The 19,171-nt window shown below is 35.6% G+C and overlaps 1 protein-coding gene across 4 annotated transcripts in view; it reads right to left on the reverse strand.

Moving 5' to 3' along the window:
• CAMSAP2 (calmodulin regulated spectrin associated protein family member 2) overlaps window positions 1–19,171 on the reverse strand; it is a 110,501-nt gene that overhangs the window by 26,849 nt on the left and 64,481 nt on the right. For 2 of the 4 annotated variants that reach the window (XM_045982643.1, XM_045982642.1), the window contains exons 3-6: window positions 15,988–16,149; window positions 10,263–10,346; window positions 3,039–3,071; window positions 184–325 (exon numbers count right to left, since the gene is read on the reverse strand). In XM_045982643.1, coding sequence (XP_045838599.1) covers window positions 184–325; window positions 3,039–3,071; window positions 10,263–10,346; window positions 15,988–16,149 — 421 coding nt within the window. The remainder of the gene's footprint in view (window positions 1–183; window positions 326–3,038; window positions 3,072–10,262; window positions 10,347–15,987; window positions 16,150–19,171) is intronic. The other 2 variants (XM_045982645.1, XM_045982644.1) reach the window with 1 other exon arrangement.

Here is a 19,171-nt window from a genome sequence, read left to right on the forward strand (position 1 = left end):
CTTACAAATATAGTGTATTCTGTGTAGAGACACAGAAAGACTTAGCACTGTTTTATTCAACTACCTTCCTCAGGAATATACGTAAACTTTTTTTTTTTAGCCTTCATTACTTATTAAATACTGTTTTCTCAATATTTGTCACCATCTATCTACAGCCCACAAATATTTCACTGGGACACTTACCCTCTATTCTGACGACACCAGGACAGTAGAAGTGAATAAGAGCAGCTAAAGCACAGCCGTCTGTACCATCTTTCAACAAATTTTCTACCAATGGAATGCAAGGCAGTTGCTTGAGCAATGTTTGCTCCTTTCTGTAACGAGCCTATAATATAAAAAAAAGAGAGAGATAAAATAAATAAATACTAAACAACATAAGGAAAAAAACAGCATTGTAGATTCTAATGTACCAGTAATATACATCAAGAGAAATGAGAACTAGTCAAGCAATATCCTTCTTTTCTAAATAATACTAGACATTACTTTACCAAAGTCAAATACAGAGCAACAGCTTTATAGTACTTAGTACAACATTATATTGCCAATTTACATGAAATGACCTTTAGGCTAAATATTTAAATATAAAAGCATCACAAAATGGGTTCTTAACATTTTATATCCAAATCATCCTCTGTTCTTTTGTAGATAATAAAATTCATTTATTTTAATGTTGGTCTTAACTTAGACCACAAGTTCTTATATGCAAAGAGCAAGAGTACTATTTGAGCATAAAGAATTATAAGAATTCTCAAAATTGGGAAGCAGGTGTAAGAATACAATACTATTCTTACAGAAAATCTGACAATAAGAAACATCACTTTGAGTAACTAGAATATCACCAAAATATTCTGGTTTTGCATTTGAATGTTAAGATGATGTAAATAAAATGTAACAACTTTGAAACTGAAAAAACCCAACGAGGGTTAGGGTTAGGGTTAACAGAGCAAATACAAGGATTTCTGCTCCCCCTCAGAAAAACAGAAGAAATCTTTGTTTTTTAAAGATTGCTTGGTGTGACTGGATACCAATTTGTAAGATAGTTCTCTAGAAATGAGACATGCTCTTAAATCAGGCTACCTAGGTTCAAATCCTGGTTCTGCCACTTACTAGCTCTGTAATCTTGGACAAATTACTTAAACTGTCACTTCTCAGTTTCCCCATCTGTAAAATGGGGATAATAATAGTACCTACTTGACAGAACCACTGAAGGATGAAGTAAGGCGATGCCCATAAAATGCTAATAAGCACACTGCTGGGAACATAGCAAGCGATAACTAAAGGCTGGTCAGCTGACTAGCTGTCAGCTCTCCTAAAGCCAAGAAAATAATGCTAACGACTTAATGAAAATGCATATTGAAATATTTTATTAGAAAAATTTATGATTATATTGGTTACTGATATTTCAAGTTTTTTAATCAAAACTAATTTTTCTTCTAACTCCATCTGGTTATATAGATTTTAATAATTATAATTATGAAATAAAATACTTTCATGAGAATAAAAACAAAAATAATTTACTGAAAGAGAACATTTACGATCTGGTGGTGAAGTTAAACTTCCTTTAAATGCTATCCCTCAGAAAAGTATATGCATTAATGAAGAAATAAATATTTATTCCTGTTTCTCTCTGGCTACCCAAGAACAAGATGCCTGGAGCATTTTTTCCTCTTGAAGACATCGGAGAGCTTGTTCTTCTTCATCAGTGCACGCTAGACATCTCTATTTAATGGTATTTTCCAAACTCAGGAGTACCTACATTCAGAAAAAATTATGTATATGCACTCTATAAATTCCTTGATTACTGATTTTAGTATCTTTAGAAACCTGTCTCACTTTGCTGCTAATAGAGTTTAAAATTCAACCATGAAAAAAGAGCAGAGAAGAAGTAAAGGGGAGGGTGAGAAAGAAGAAATCAACCACTAGCATCTTCTAGCCTTAAGTTACCCTTCTCACATTTGGTAAGCGACAGTTCTAGATCCTTACATTCCTTTCTCTGGCCAGCTAGAAACAAAACAGTCTCCGTCTTAGAAATCCTCTAAATTGGCTGGGTGGGCTCATTCCCAAACTTCCCAGATCCCTAGGAGCAGCCTGTTTTCAGCCTATAATCTGAACTGGACTGAGTTGAGCGCCCAGGGTCATGGAATAAAGAACCGAATTGTGGTTTGTCCTGCTGCTCTCTGCCAAGCAGCACTTCTATTCAAGGCACACACGCACACAGACTAATAAGGCTTTAGCAATGAATGTAGATGATTTAGAACAGACTATCAGGGATTTCTGAGTGGCATACTAAAAACTTTTCCTGAAGATTATATCCTAAAAGATGTACCAGGTGTCATGTACAACTCCTATTTGCAGTTCATAAAAGTTATCATCTTTTATACTTGATCTTCTATGGTTTTATAAACCTGCTGTATGGAAACATTCCCTGTTCATTCTATAAACTGAGATATCTGGTATTTAAAAGGGGCATCGTATTTTCTATCTTCCAAAACGACAGTGTATTTCTAAATTATATACTTATTTATGAGGGTATAAAATACTTATAAGTGGTCTAACCACCCAGGTTTAATTTTTAAAGAACAGACCTTCAGGTCAAATCAGAACTGAATATAGTTTAGGTCTAATACTGGTATGGCCACTAAGAAAACGTCACTTTTTTAATAACACAAAAAATATACCCTTAAAAAGAGTACAGATAATTTACATATGTAATTCAGATCTACTTTTCCTAAAGTTATTAAAACTAGTAAGAATCTCTATCCATACATGTTTTTAGCCTAGTTACTAACAGTCTGTAAATATCAATAGGACTAATGAAAGAATGCTTATGCTTTAAACTATTTTTAAAGCTTCTAATCCAAACTTTGGCTAGATTTTTTTGATCTTTTTACTTTATATTATGATCAAATACCTTAAAATCCAATCTCAATGCAGCAACTAACAGAATTATATGAAATGACTATACCAGGGAGACACAAACAATACCATTCTACAATTAAAATTCTGGAGAGCAAATTGAAGTAGCTGGGCAAACTTACTGGAACCAGTTTCCAAAACCATTTGGAAGGAGACTTCAGAGGAAGCAGCAAGGGGAAAAAAGGGAAAGCAAAAGGTAAAGGGAAAATTCATCAGAATGATTTTCAATTAAAAAGTGACAATAAAGCTTCTCATAGTGGAGTTCCAAGTTTATAGTTCTCATAATACTTTTTAATGTTAATTAAGGTTTAAAAATATAGGTTCCTAATGATAAAGACTTCCACCTTCTCCTCCCCTCATCTTCTCTCCCAACACAACAATTCATTTTTCAGATACTCAGGATAGTCTATATACTTTGGCAGCAAAGAATTTTATTTCCAAGTTCTAGTATCACACATCATATTAAAAAGTAAATCTATATCACAAAAGGGAAGTAGAAAATCAGGGCTGGATCTGCAGTCACTGTAATGCTTAGACTTTATTAAACCAAGTCTGATATGGCTGTGTTTCTTTCCAAAGAGAAAAGAAAAAAGACTCTATCAATAAGTGTACAAATAAAGTGGATAGCGTTGTAGACCTGAACAAAATAATCATTTCTTTCCACTATATGAAGAATTTCTTTTAATTAATGGGGTAATTGACAATTCTTACTAAGATTTTTATAGTCTCTAAAGCAAGTAGCTACTTACATAAAGAGAATATAAGTGTTATTAATTTTACTATCTAGAGGTATAGCAAAGAATATAATTTTACTTCTTTAAAATGATGAATAAACTCATAATTTCAGTTCATATGAACTAATAATTTTATTATATTTGTATTTCCTAGCACAATTTCTGAGGCCCTGAATAAACATTTATTGAATGAACCAAACTAAATGCGGTCTGAGTTAAAATTCATATTCAACTTTTATGTAGAAAGATTATTCTGCAGGGGTGCCTGGCTGGCTCAGTAGGTAGAGCATGTAACTCCTGATCTTGGGGTTTTGAGTTCAGGCTCCACATTGGGTGTAGGAATTACTTAAAAATAAAATCTTTAAAGACAAGTTTTTCCTATATAAAATTAACTGTAAAAATAAGATTATTTGGAAAATAACATAAATATTTTCAAGAACTTGAAGAATCAGAAAAAAGTCACCTCAAGAATCAGAAAAATACCAACTTTCCATAGAGATAACATGTCCAGTAAGTTTTCCTTATTGCATCAGGAAAAAATAACCTTAATAATTTTGTTGCATGTATTTTAGTCTCTCATTTAACCAGAAGTTTTGGGCAGCTGCAGTTATGATAACCAAAAAAAGTACAAAAGAACAGGAGCAAAGGAAGCCACTGAGAATGTGTCAGGATCCCAATGTATAACCGAAATTTCAAAAATAGGAGGTTTCTTGTTTTTGAGACTAGAAAATTTCATTATACACAAACTGATAACAAGAAATTTATTGTGAACTACTAAAACAGGAGATATGCAAAGCAGTCTCTGATGGTTCTATATATCTCTCTCTATATCTTGTAAAATATTCAAAAGGACTTTTTACTAATTCAGATGCTTTGGCCTTCCTCCCACCTCTCCACTGACCTAACTTAGTGACAGCAATCCTACTGAGGAAAAAGGAAAACCATTTGGATTGCCTAGCTGAAGGAAACTAAGGGACTAAAAAAAGTAGATATACTAAAAGAACAAATACATTATCTGTGCTATTCATGCTTATAAACACATGCTTTCATAAGCTCAAATATACGCAAAACCCCCTTGTTGAAGAAGGATAACTGTATTTCTGCAGTGAATAGCAACTGCCCCCTCCTTTTAATTTTCAGTGAACAACTAGGCAAACTGCAACCACAAATCCTGTTTTAAGATAAAATTATGAGACCGGAATGTTTTTAAAAGGCCACAGACAACTGGTGAAAATTTTTTTATTAAGTTCTTACTGATAACCAAGACCAAACTGGGCAGTTCAGATTTTCTGGAATAATTCTAATTTCTAGCAATCCTTTCTACTGTCTTCATCACACATTTGGCTCACCCTAAATTTTGGTTAGTTGTTTTAGGTCTTGCCATTAATACTCCCCAAACAGTTCTATGTCTTCCTCTGGGTATTCATAATCACTCTGGCGTTTGGGATAATTCCTGAACTACTTCTGGGTGCTCTTGAGACACTTTGGGAGGATGCTGGTTTGACCTGGCTGTCACTGGAAACCTCATGAAGTTGGAATTTATTAAGGAATTAATCATAGTGTGACCTGTCACCTCATAAGCCATTAGACTTAAGAACCTCTTCACTGCTGTTAAGTTCAAAAGTTGTGCTGAATTGCTGATAGGAATGTAAAATGGTACAAACTCCTTTGGAGAAGATTTTGGCACTAGCTACCAAAATGACACAGGCATTTACCCTCCAATCTAGCAATCCAATTTCTATGGAATTTACCCTGAAAATCCAAGAATACAAAAGGATATTATTCTTCATAGCATTATTTGTGATCACAAGATACTGGTAATTACTTAAATGCCCAAAGGAAAGTGGTTAAAGAAACTATGGTGCATACACATAACAGAGTACTATGCTGCTTCAAAAATATGAGGAAGATATCTAGGGACTATATGCAGTAATTTCCAGAATATACTGTCACTGAAAAACACAAATTGTGAAAGATTAAATATGTTTTGTTAGAGGAGAAAAAACCAAACATATATATACACATATATATGCGGGGCTCGATCCCAGGACCCTGAGATCATGACCTGAGCTGAAGGTAGAGGCTTAACCCACTGAGCTACCCAGGCGCCCAAGAAACAGCATTTAAAACAAAAAGTTGGTCATAGTTTTTAATTGCTAAGGAACTTTGGTAAAAATAGAAATTCACAGGGGCTGAGGTAATCAAGCTAAGATGTATAAGCGTTCACCTACTGTCTCACTGGGAAAAGTGTAGTCTACTTTGAGACTATACCTTTAAATGAAAAGCAATTAGAGCTCAGTTAATATCCTTTCTCCACAGGTTATTTCCTCATCCAATTCCCAATCCTCTGTAAAATACCTCACCAGTATTTCTATTTTAAAAGTGGCAAGTGTCAATCTTTAATACTGTGAGAAACAAACTTTACTCTCTATATAGTTAGTACTGTAAATTTAAGAATACAAACCCATGAATTTGCAGCTGTTTCAAAAATGATCCAAATGGTCTACTTACTAATGCCCAAATACGTCTTTTACTTGTAACTTCATGTCTCCACTCATGTTATTCCCAATGACCTAGTGCCCTACTTTGCAAGTACCATAAAACCTACAAAGGCCCTGTTCAAGTCCCATATTTTCTAGAAAACCTTCTTAGATATTTTACTCCCACAGTTACCATAACTCTACAAGTTACATATATATACTTATACATATAAAAGTTTATAATAAACAACTACTTACTATTTTCACTAACCATTTGCTTTGAATCCCTTACTTTTACTAATATATTAAGAAAGGAAAATTTGAGAATCATTTTAGTCATAGAATTTAGAAGCCATTTAATTCAACTTTTAAATTTTTACAGATAAAGAAAATGAGGCCCAAGAGGTTAAGTGCCTTGGTAAAGGTCATGAGGTTAGTTAGTGGCAGAACTATTCTGACTTTAAGTTCATACTCATTTTTCCGTAGCACTTTGTACAAACTCCTTAAAAGAATGAATGCTGGACTCAATGTCATTAGCTATAAACTTTAGAGATCTTTTAAGTAGGGCTGCCAGATTCAACAAATAAAAATACGAGATGCTTGTGAATCTCATCGTGAATTTCTCTGAAATTCACATTTAACTGGGCGTCCTACTTTAGAATAAAAGGAGTATTAGGAGGAAAAAGAGCAACTTGAAAGAAAAACAGAAAATAACACAGTAAACTGCTTAAACAAAACATTTTTCTAGGACATGGTACTACATAAAATGCCTTCTTTTTAGGACACCAACCAACTCAACAATCAGAAATACATCATCAACAGATCTAATAACATCTAAAGAAATACATTCGGAATTCTAATTTTGGTCCAGCACTAATAATATACACTGCAAGTAAAAAGGGCCAGTCTCCAAAATCTATAAAGAACTTATCAAACTCAACACCCAAAAAACCAAATAATCCAATCAAGAAATGGGCAGAAGACGCAAAGACATTTCTCCAAAGAAGACATCCAAATGACCAACACACACACCAAAAAGTGCTCAAAATCACTTGGCATCAGAGAAACAGAAATCAAAACCACGTCAAGAAAATCAAAACCAAGTCAGGAAATGACAGGTGTTGGTGAGGATGTGGAGAAAGGGGAACATTCCTACACTGTTGGTGGGAATGCAAGCTGGTGCAGCCACCCTAGAAAACAGTATGGCAGTTCCTCAAAAAGTTGAAAATGGAGCCACCCTATAACCCAGCAACTGCACTACTGGGTATTTACCCCAAAGACACAAATGTAGTCATCTGAAGGAACACCTGCACCCCAATATTTATAGCAGCAGTGCCCACAACAGCCAAACTATGGAAAGAGCCCAGACGTCTATCAACAGATGAATGGTTAAAGATGTAGTACACACACACACACACACACGTGCGCGCGAATATTATGCAGCCATCAAAAATTGAAATCTTGCCATTTGCAATGAAGCGGATGAAACCAGAGGGTATTATACTAAGCGAAATAAGTCAACAGAGAAAGACAATTATCATATGATCTCACTGATATGAGGATTTTAGAAACAAGACACAGGATCATAGAGAAAGGGAGAGAAAAATGAAACAAGATGAAACCAGAGACAGAGACAAACCATAAGACACTCTTAATCTTAGGAAACAAACCGAGGGTTGCTGGAGAGGAGGAAGGTAAGGGGATGGGGTGGCTGAGTGATGGGCACTAGGGAGCGTATGTGCTATGGTGAGCACTGTGAATTGTGTAAGACTGATGAATCACAGACCTGTAACTCTGAAGCAAATAATACATTATTTGTTAATTTTAAAAAATGAATAGGAATAAACCTGTAGTTCAAAAAGAAAGAAAGAAAGAAAGAAATTATATGGACAATAATGCAGCATTTTTGGTAATGAGGAAATGTTTACTCACTAAATTAAAGTTTGAAGAAGTTAAAAAAAATACAGTGCAAGTATCCCTCAACATATGCATATATTTTACCAAGAAGATGGTTTAAAAAGAAATTTCATAAAACAGATTTTATTGGACATCTAAGTTGAGAATAGGAAGATAAGGACAAAAGGTAAGAAATGTTATCATCCAAACAATGGGCTCTGGCTATAGCTGTATAAATCACAGACAACAAGGCTAATCTAGGTTAGCAGGCCAGCAAACCTGAGTAGGTGGGTGGTGTGGCAACTTCTTTCCAATTATATAGCAATAAGAAAGAACAATGCCAAAACAATGAACACTGTTATGCTGTAAATAAACAAATAAAAATAAATAAATTAAAAAAAAAAAAAAAGAAAGAACAAGTCATTCTACTTCTTATCCCTAAAAGGAGAAAAGAATCAGGAATTTTGCTTTTATGGGAATAAAAATCAAGAATGAAGTGATTGAATCTACAGCCAAACCAACCAGTTCAAATGCCAAAAATCTCATCATTAGGTAATAGAGATTTCTTTCCCTAGTTTACGCTGTCACAGAGTGGTTCTTCATATGAGACACTGCACTTTGCAGTAAGACTTTGTAAAATTAACACAGTCTATGTGAAATTTGCACAAAGATTCTAACAATTGGGAAAAAATCATTTGAAAATAAAAATATGTATTGTGCTAAAATATGTATTAATCCAAATATTTAAAAATGAGTCACATTTACTTCTTCATTTACTCAATGACTCACTAAACAAATACTGGTTGTGAGGTTAATATGTGCAATTGCATAAGACTAAGCACTATTAAAACATCAAAATGTTATAATATAAGTAGTATCCAGATTCCACATAGCTTTTCTTAAAAGCCATGCGCTCTGTTTGGAATATAAATGGCATTTTTTTATTCCATAAAATTATGTTTATTGGGTCCTATGTCAGCAAACAATCCCCACGTACTTCATGATGTGTATGCAATACTACAGAATTTAATCATTATATTTAACAAACAAGATTTCTATGGAAAAAGGTCCTCAGTGTTCTAATTTAGGATGATACCATCTTAGCTTATTCCTGATTAGAGCCGGGAGCAAAACTGGGGGCAAGGCTTTAACCCTACAGGATGAGAATGAGAAAAGAAGGGAAATTAACAGGAAAGGACTTGGGGAAGAAAGAGGAAAGAGACAGGGACAGAAGCTGCTGGAAGTCAGGAAAATAGAACATGTGACCACGGGTGACAGAAAACAAAGATTTCCATTCTGATGTACCCAATTTAGGAGAAAGGATGTCAACAAGGTTAGGATGAAGAGTCAAGTATGGACAGTATTTTCAGCAGCTAGTCAGTAAGCTAAATGAGGGAAATCATTGTGATCCCCAAATAACAAATTTATACACAATTTCAGGTGGTCTCCTACAAAAGTTCTCTACTGAAGTTGGTAATACACAAAACACCTTTCCTTTTCTTCCTTTTTTTCTTTCTCTTCTTATAGAGGTATCAATGACCAGGAGCATTAGACCAAAATGAATAGAAAAACTGTATAATAATAAAGAAACTTTGAATAATCCAACTGGAAAATAAGATCTCTGAACACTTATAATTTCTTTCACCCCAATTCAAATGCTACAGAACATGTTTAAAGAGCTCTCACTGTTTTAAAAAATGTGATATACTATAGTGCAGGAAATACACTTCTGGTCTTAGTATATGATAAAAAATACAAATTTTCAAAGAAGGAAACTCTAAAAGCCACAAGAATTCTTAAAGCATGAAAAAAATGAATCCATATGAATGTTTCTTCTTTCTTCATAGAATAACCATATGTACAACTTAACAATTCCTGGAATATATTTTAAAGGCCGGTCTTACTACAAGTCAGTAAGACTGATACACTGAAAATGTTTTCTTGTTGTTTCATACATTTTACCAAAGGCAAAGCCACTATTTTTGCCAAAAGTATTCCAGAAATTGAGTTCTAATCATTAAAAGTTTTTCCTAAACACCTTCATCCAATTAATGCTCATTTTGTACTTCTACTTACTTGGCATTTATGACATGCTCTCTTAGGGCACAGTTAACACCACCAAAAAATAATTTAATGAATATATCTATTTACTAATATCTGTATTTCCCAAAAATACATGTACGTGAACATACATAGTCTATTTATAAAGGCACCTTATTTTCTTTGAAACATATACCTTTTGACCTCCTGGAGCTTCAACTGTGTGATGTTCTTTCAATTTCTGTTCTTGTTCCATAATGTCTTTCAAATGTTCATTTACCTTAAAATATAAAAACACTAATTTCAAGTTATATTCAAATATGACAGTAAAATAACATGCATCATAAAATGCCTATGGTCAGATCTCTGATGTCAGATATTGGTATCACTTAAATGAGAAAATTTCATTTTCCCAACCAGAAAAAAAAAGTATTTTATAGGTATTTATTTGATATTCTAAAATTAACTTATTTAAAAATTTGCTGAATATCTACTATAGGTCAGGAGCTGGTTAGAGTTCTAGAGGAAAAAGGTACTCAATTTCCAATTTGAATGCTTACAAAACAAACTTTTTTAATTTTTAATTTTTATTTTCTTTAAAGATTTATTTGAGAGAGAGAGAATGAGCAATGGGGAGGGGCAGAGGGAGAGAGGAGAGAAGCAGACTCCCTGTGGAGCAGGAAGCCCGACTTGGGGCTTGATCCCAAGACCCAGAGATGATGACCTGATCCAAAGGCAGACACTTAACTGACTGAGCCACCCAGGACCCCAACAAACTTTTTATTTGAAGATCTTATTTATTTATTTATTTATTTGAGAGAGAGGGAGAATGCAAGAGGGCACAAGCAGGGTGAGCAGCAGCAGCAGCAGAGGGAGAGGGAGAAGCCAGATCCCTGATGAGCAGGGAGCCCACTGTGGGGCTTGATTCCAGGACTCTGAGATCATGATCTGAGTTGAAGGCAGACGCTTAACCAACTGAGCCATCCAGGTGCCCCAACAAACTTTTTCATAAAAATTTTATTATCTCTTTAAGGACTAGTAAATGGAAATTATTTTCCTTAAAATTAATGTTTTCATTTTCAATAAAAACACTGTAGGTTTTTTTTTTAATGGCATGAAGCATTTATTATTTTTTCAATTTCAGTATAGTTAACATACAATACTGAATTAGTTTCAGATGTACAATATGGTGATTCAACAATTCTGTGTATGACTCTTGTGCTCATCAAGATAAGTGTACTCTTCATCCCCTTCACCTGTTTCAACCATCCCCTCAACCCTTCTCCCCTCTGATAATCATCTGTTTGTTCTCTATAGTCAGAGTCTGTTTTCTGGTTTGTGTCCTTTTTTCCGTTTATTCTGTTTCTTAAATTCCACAAGTGAGTGAAATCATATGGTATTTGTCTTTCTCTGACTTATTTCACTTAGCATTATACTCTCTAGATCTATCCATGTTGTTGCAAAGGAAAAATTTCCTTCTTTTCTAATGGCTAAATAATATTCCTCTGATGCAATAGAAAACACTTTGAATCAAGTTCTTAATCTGTGATTTCATAGACCTGTCCCTGAATCATGAGCGGGTTTTACTGCCATCAGAAGGCCACAGCTAAAATAGATGTAAAAATCTTCCTTATGAGAACTTTCTTGGGAGAAGGTCTAATTTATCTCCTATTACATTACTCAAACATCCATAACCTAAAAAGGTTAAGAAACAGTTTATATAGTACATAAAATATTTCTTAAGAATACTTTAAACAGGGGCGCCTGGGTGGCTCAGTGGGTTAAAGCCTCTGCCTTCGGCTCAGGTCATGATCCCAGGGTCCTGGGATCGAGCCCCACATCGGGCTCTCTGCTTGGCGGGTAGCCTGCTTCCTCCTCTCTCTCTCTCTGCCTGCATCTCTGTCTACTTGTGATCTCTATCTGTCAAATAAATAAATAAAATCTTAAAAAAAAAAAAAAAGAATACTTTAAACAATTCTGGATTTTGAGCTAATGACTTTAAGGTCACCTAGTAACGAAAAATAAATGTTCAAATTGTTTAATTATGGCACTCTGGAAAACATTAATGCCATTATCAACCACCATAACTCTAAACCCATAATTTTCTGAACTCTTCTATTGCCCAGAATTCAGTTCAGTGGCTAAAAACAAATGGAGAGAGAGGGGGCCTGGGTGGCTCAGAGGGTTAAGCGTCTGTCTTTGGCTCAGGTCATGATCCCGGGGTCCTGGGAGAGAGTCCCATATCGGGCTCCCTGCTCTTTGGGGAGACTGCTTTTCTCTTTGCTTCTGCCTCTGCCTCTCTCTCTCATGAATAAATAAAATCTCTTAAAAAAATAAAAACAAATGGGGAATTTTAATTTATGATAAATTTTTTATAAGATTTTATTTATTTATTCATGAGAGACAGAGAGAGAGGCAAAAGGAAAAGCAAGCTCAAGGGAGGGAGATGTGGGACTGGATCCCAGATGACGGGATCATGACCTGAGTAGAAGGCAAGCCACCCAGGCACCCAATTTATGATAAATTTAATTAACAATAATCACTAAGAGTTTTCTCTATTCATGATATTTCTAAGGGGTTATAAGGGATTTAATCAACAGATTTATTTTAGTATATGAATATGCCATGCTATAAGATTTTCTAGTTAATCTCTTAGATCATCAATTTGGTTGTATAAAATACTCAAAGAGACAACAGAATTTGGAAAGACTTGGGTCTCAATCAAAACCTGTACTTACAAGCTATGACCTTAATAATTCTTTGATGCTTCTCAGCCTCAGATGCTAGTTTGAATAAAAGCTACCTCATAAAGCGGTTTGGGGTAGTATGGCTCTAAAATGGTCTCCACTAATCCCCTTGAATGCGGGAAGGACCTAATTTGCTTCTAACCAACGGAATACAACTAAGGTGATAGGTAGCACGTTAGTGATCATGTTACATAACATTTTAATTTCCATCTTGCTAGTCAACTCTCTTGCTGGCTTTGACGAAGCAAGCTGGCATGCTGGGAGCTATCCTATGGAGAGGCCCCCATGGCAGGCAATTGCTAGCCTTGCCTCCATTCCAGAGACAGTAAGAAACTGAGGCCTTCAGTCCAACTGCCTGCACTAAACCCTGCCAACAACCATATGAACTTGGAAGTAGATCCTACCCATTAATTTTAAAATATACTAGCTTTTATTTATTTTTCATTTTAAAATATAAAATAGTAGGGCTCCCAGCAGGCTCAGTCAGTAGAGCACATGACTGGATCTCAGGGTTTTGAGTTTCTTCCTTTGAAAGAAAGGAACATGCTGAGTGAAATCTACGTTTCTATGGCTTTCTCCTCAATCCACACAATGCACAGTGGCCAGAACTCAAGCAGAAAACTAGTCTTGTTGGAATGAGGAACTGAGGGAGAAATCTGAGACTGTCAGAATGGCTAGACTTTGAGGAAGAGTATCCTGGGAAAGAAGGAATCACTACGATGGAGACCACTACAACTGACATCAAATCCTTGGCTGAGCCCTGAACTATGCATGTGTAGGAAAGACTCCAAGGAGCACAGAGGGGAAACAAGAGCTGGCAGGCTGAAGAAGCCAGGAGACCGGTGTGGCACTTGAATCCTACCAACACCTTGTTCTCCATTCAAACTTTAGAAGGGTCACACATGATTTAGAAGTAAAGACTGAATTTAAGATAAGTACAGAGAAGTATTATCGGATTTGTTAAAATGGACGTCATCTTCCAAACCAACTCAGGAGCAATCTCAGGATAGTAATGGGGATGGGAGAGAGAGCAGAGAAGGCTAGCAAAGGAGTAAACAACTCTTTGGCAAGGTTCTGTGTATGGAAAAATGGGGTTTTATCTGGATGGGGAAGTTTTATTTTCCTCCTTGTGGTTTATCTGATAAAACCCTAGATAAGCTCAGTTACCCACCTTCTCTCAAGACGATTTCATCCTTTCTTCTCTAGTCCTCAAACTTTCCATAACCCATCCCTTCTTACTGTTCGTTGAGGACCTTGCCTCTCCTTTTTTGAGACCAGAGATGGGGAGCCATCAGGTGGGAATTTTTTCTTCTTGCCACCAAATCTGTAAACCTTTCTGCATCAGTACTCCTTCTCTTTCTTTCTTCCCTGCTGTTAAAGTGGAGAAAGTCTCCCCTCCCACATCCTATCAGAGGGCAGTTTCTCTTTACTTATTGCTCTAGAACTTTCTTTCTTTGTCATGGTCCTTGATCCTCTGCTTCAGTTCTTGTCAAGCTTTCACGCGCTTGTCAAGTTTTCATGTGCGTATGAGTCATGGGAACTTGTTAAAATGCAGGATCTGATTTGATGGGTCTGGGGTTTGGGTGTAGAGTCGACATTTCTAAGAAGCTTCAGGTGCTGCTAATGCTACCAGTGTATGGACTGCACTGTTATTCCCTCATTCTCATGCATCATTCAGTTCTCCCTCCCTATTGGATCATTCTCATAAGAATATGGACTTCCTGTAGTGTTTCCCATCCTGATAAATAAAACTTCATTCTTGGATTAAAAAAATATTTACTCAACACTCACAGTATATAATACCCTACTCTGAGTGCTGGGAATTTTATATTTATCTGATATGAAATAATTATTATTAAATGTAATTATAGACATTGCAGAATATATAGAAATCTATTTTAATAAACTTTTTTTTTTTAGTCAAAAGGTAATGGGAAATTTTAAGTAACTTAAACAACTCTAGCTTTCATTTTGATTTAAAACAAAAACAGTAATGGAGTGTGCCTCAGTCTGTTCGGGCTGCTGTAACAGAAATAACCACAGAATAGGTAGTTTATAAACAACAGAAATTTTTTTTTTTAAATTTTTTTTGAAAAATTAAAAAAAAGATTTTATTTATTTATTTGACAGAGATTACAAGTAGGCAGAGAGAGAGGGGGAAGAAGGCTCCCTGCCGGGCTCGAGCCCAGGACCCTGAGATCCTGACCTGAGCTGAAAGCAGACGCTTAACCCACTAAGCCACCCAGGTGCCCCTTTTTAAAAATTTTTTGTTTAAATTCAATTTAGCTAACATATAGTGTTATTATTAGTTTCAGGAATAGAATTCAGTGATTCATCCATTGCACATAACACCAAGTGTACATTACATCAAGTGCCCTCCTTAATGTCCCTCACCCAATGTCCCCCTCCCTCTACCCACCTCCCCTCCAGCAACCCTGAGGCGGTTTCCCATAGTCAAGATCTCTTATATTTTGCCTCCTTCTGTTTTTGTCTTATTTTTCCTTCCCGTCCCCATGCTCATCTATTTTGTTTCTTAAATTCCACATATGAGTGAAATCATATATTTGTCTTTCTATGACTGACTTATTTCGCATAGTATAATACCCTCTAGTTCCATCCAGAAATTTATTTCTCATAGATCTGGATGCAGGGCATTCCAAGATCAAGGGACCAGCAGATTTGGTGTCTGGTGAGGGCCTACTTCCTGTCCATCTCCTTGCTGTGACATCACAGGGCAGAAGGAGTAAGGGAGCTCCCCGGGGCCTCTTTTATATGGGCATTAATCCCATTATAACTTAATCACTTCTCAAAGGCCTCACTTTCCAACATCATCACATTGGGGGTTAGGATTTCAACATAAGAATTTTGGGCAGAGGGCGCCTGGGTGGCTCAGCGGGTTAAGCCTCTGCCGTCGGCTCAGGTCATGATCTCAGGGTCCGGGGATCAAGTCCCGCATTGGGCTCTCTGCTTGGCAGGGAGCCTGCTTCCTCCTCTCTCTCTCTGCCTGCTTGTGATCTTGCTCTGTCAAATAAATAAATAAGATCTTTAAAAAAAAAAAAAAAAGAATTTTGGGCAGAGAAAACCAGCAAAGTGTAGCAGAGTGGCAGTGCATAATTGAGGATTTTACTTTTCTGGTTATGAAACTCATTTTTACTACAGTGAGCATATTCCTACCTTATTAATCCAGTACATGACAGCATCCTCAATATCATACGGCAGATCCGTGGCTTGAAAAAACGCTGAATACTGTTGAGCACACGCAATTACTTTCTCTATACTGACCATTTCTACGGTATAAGCCATCATTAGCGTATCTATCATGGCCAAATGAGCACTCTGCAAAGATAAAAGAACACAGAGTTTTAAAATTACACTTAGAAACTGTTGTTTATATATTTTAAAATGTTAATAATAATTCCTAACAAACAGTAACCGAACTAAACACTACAGAAGACAAGCCTTAATAAGAAAGCACAAAATGAGAGATGAGCTAATTGAACCAAACTAATTTATCATTGAAATAAGTATTGAGGATCTTTAAGACATTCATTATCTTTTACTCAGAGAATGTTCCTTTTCCCATTTTTCCTATTTTTAATAATGTTGTAATCATTTATTCAGCAATACAACTTACAAACTTCAAGATACTATGTCTGGTGCGCCGATTATTAATGGTACTAGTCATTCCAATCTTTGGCTATGCTTTTGCCCTGGGCTTCACATCCACATAATAGAAGTTCCTACATTCTACTTCCAAAATGTCTGTCAATTTACTGACTGCCACAGTTCCAGTGCAGACCATCAACATTTCCCACCCTTGAAGGAGACAAAGACCTCTGAGTCTCCTGACTCCATCTTCTTTCTCATCCTATTCACCCAGCAGCCCAGGACTTCTAATCTTTCCTTTGCCTTTTTTATTTGTTGGTGTTGTACGTGTTTTCTTGTTTTTAAACACAAAAATATTATTACATGTGATTCTTAAAAGTTCCAAACATTACAAAGTATATAAAGTAGAAATTACCTCTCTCCTAGTCCTCTTCCCCTAGCAACAGGTATAGTCTGGTATATATTCTTACAAAGACATTTAATGCACATCAAATAGGTAAATATTCACATTGTGTCCTCTTCTCCGGCATTACAAACAATGGTACAACATTATATTTCTCCAGAGGCAATTTTTAACTCCAGTGGGGTATTGGGTCCAAGAGCAACCACATTTTAAGTTTTCATAAATAACCATTAATCTACTTCCTAGATTTCTACTTCCTAGAAAGCTTGAGGCAGCAGTGGCAGAAGCAATAACTGCCACCACTAGGTGGCAGAGCAGAACGTCTATGGGCCGTCTAAGAGCAGCAGTATAAAGACTGCTTACAGAATAAAAAGCAGTTCCAATGAAAAAGGAAAGGATACAGAACCCCAATGAATTTAACTTGACAGAGTTTAAAGTATCACACAAAGGCCAATAGTAGGTTCTATATCTGTGTTACACAAGTTATATTTTTGTTCTGTCCAATCAGTGGAGACTAGATAAAATAAGGTACATTTACATATTAGAAATTAAAGTTAAAGCTATGACATAAGGAAGAGTGCTTAATTAAGTCTCATAAATTAGTAAGACAGAAGTTCTAGTATCGCATGCCTCTTATTATTCTTGTATCATATTTAGACACAGAACTTAAAAAAAAATTCCTAAAACGAAGCCAGGCCTTGCTTGGCCTACTGTGATATAGTGGCTCTAACACCTACCATGCCTAAGCAGTCCTAGAGGGAGATGGGAGGGAGCAAAGACTTAACAAATCAATCATGAACATTAAGTATTTGAATTATTCTGCTAAAAAGATATGCACAGCATATACATATCTGACCGCGGTTTCTCAAAATTAATTCCAATTCAGAAAATTATACCTTGCATATTATTTATTTTTAAAACAGGTTTACTGAATGTTTCATTTATTTTTAGTTTACATGGAGATAAAAGTAAAATAGTACTAAACCTACTGAAATATCACTACACATCCATTAGGAAGGCTATAATTAAAAAGTCACATAGTAACAACTGTTGGCAAAAATGTAGGGAAATCAGAACCCTTATACCCTGCTAGTGAAAACATAAAATGATACAGCTGTTGTGCAAAACAGTTTGGCAGTTCCTTAAAAAATTAAACAAAGAATTACCATTTGGTCAATTCTACCTTTAGGTGTATATATATATCCAAGAGAAATAAAACCACAAAATCTGTTCACAAATATTCATAATAGCCAAAAAGGTAGAAACTACGCAAATGTCCGTCAACTGATAGATAAACAAAATACATGTATTCCATACAATGGAATACAACTCAGCAATAAAACAGTGATATATACAACACAGATGAACCTTGAAAACAATATGCTAAGTAAAAGATGCCAATCTCGGGTGCCTGGGTGGCTCAGTGGGTTACGCCTCTGCCTTTGGCTCGGGTCATGATCTCAGGGTCCTGGGATGGAGTCCCGCATCGGGCTCTCTGCTCAGCAGGGAACCTGCTTCCCCCTCTCTCTCCCTGCCTGCCTCTCTGCCTACTTGTGATCTCTCTCTCTGTCAAATAAATAAATAAATAAACAAATCTTTAAAAAAAAAAAAAAGATGCCAATCTCTCTTTCTCTCTCTCTCTCTCTCTCTCTCACACACACACACACAAATATGTATTATTCCATTTATAGGAAATCTCCAAAATGGGCAATATATACAGATAGAAAGTAGAAAAGCAGTTGCTCAGGGTTGGGGGTGGGAGATGGGGAGATAGGATGGTGACAGTAAAGGGTGTAGGTTCTCTTTTCAGTGTGATAAAAATTTTCCAAAATTGTAGAGACGCCTGTACAATTCTGAATATACTAAAAACCATTACAGTATACAGTTCAAATGGGTGAATTATATGCTACATCAACTTTATCTCAAGCAGGTACTCAGAAAAACCAGATTAATTTGTGATGTTCTTCTCCCACTTTTCCAGTATAAATATCTCATATATCACCATTTCTGGCTCTAAGTGAGCCATTATTCATAGGTTTGCCAAGTATCTTTATAAATATTTCAAGGTAAAGGATGATTTATTTTTCTAGATAGTAGGCTATTTTAGTATTTTAAGTGATATCTAAGAAAGATCACAAATGATGATCTTTAAAAATATCTTTTATCCAGATTAGTTGAAGCCATAAGAAATTAGAAATAAAAATCTGTGAAAGGAAAACAGAATTTAGCATATTTATTTTTCTTTTTATCATCAATATATAAATATCTCCTCCTTAAAGGTATGCAGAATGCAAACTTACAGAAATAAGCAAATGTTATTTTTAATAATATCTAAAATACCCACTATCT

Source organism: Meles meles, chromosome 17 (genome assembly GCF_922984935.1).
Source record: "Meles meles chromosome 17, mMelMel3.1 paternal haplotype, whole genome shotgun sequence".
NCBI classification, from domain to species: Eukaryota; Metazoa; Chordata; class Mammalia; order Carnivora; family Mustelidae; genus Meles; species Meles meles.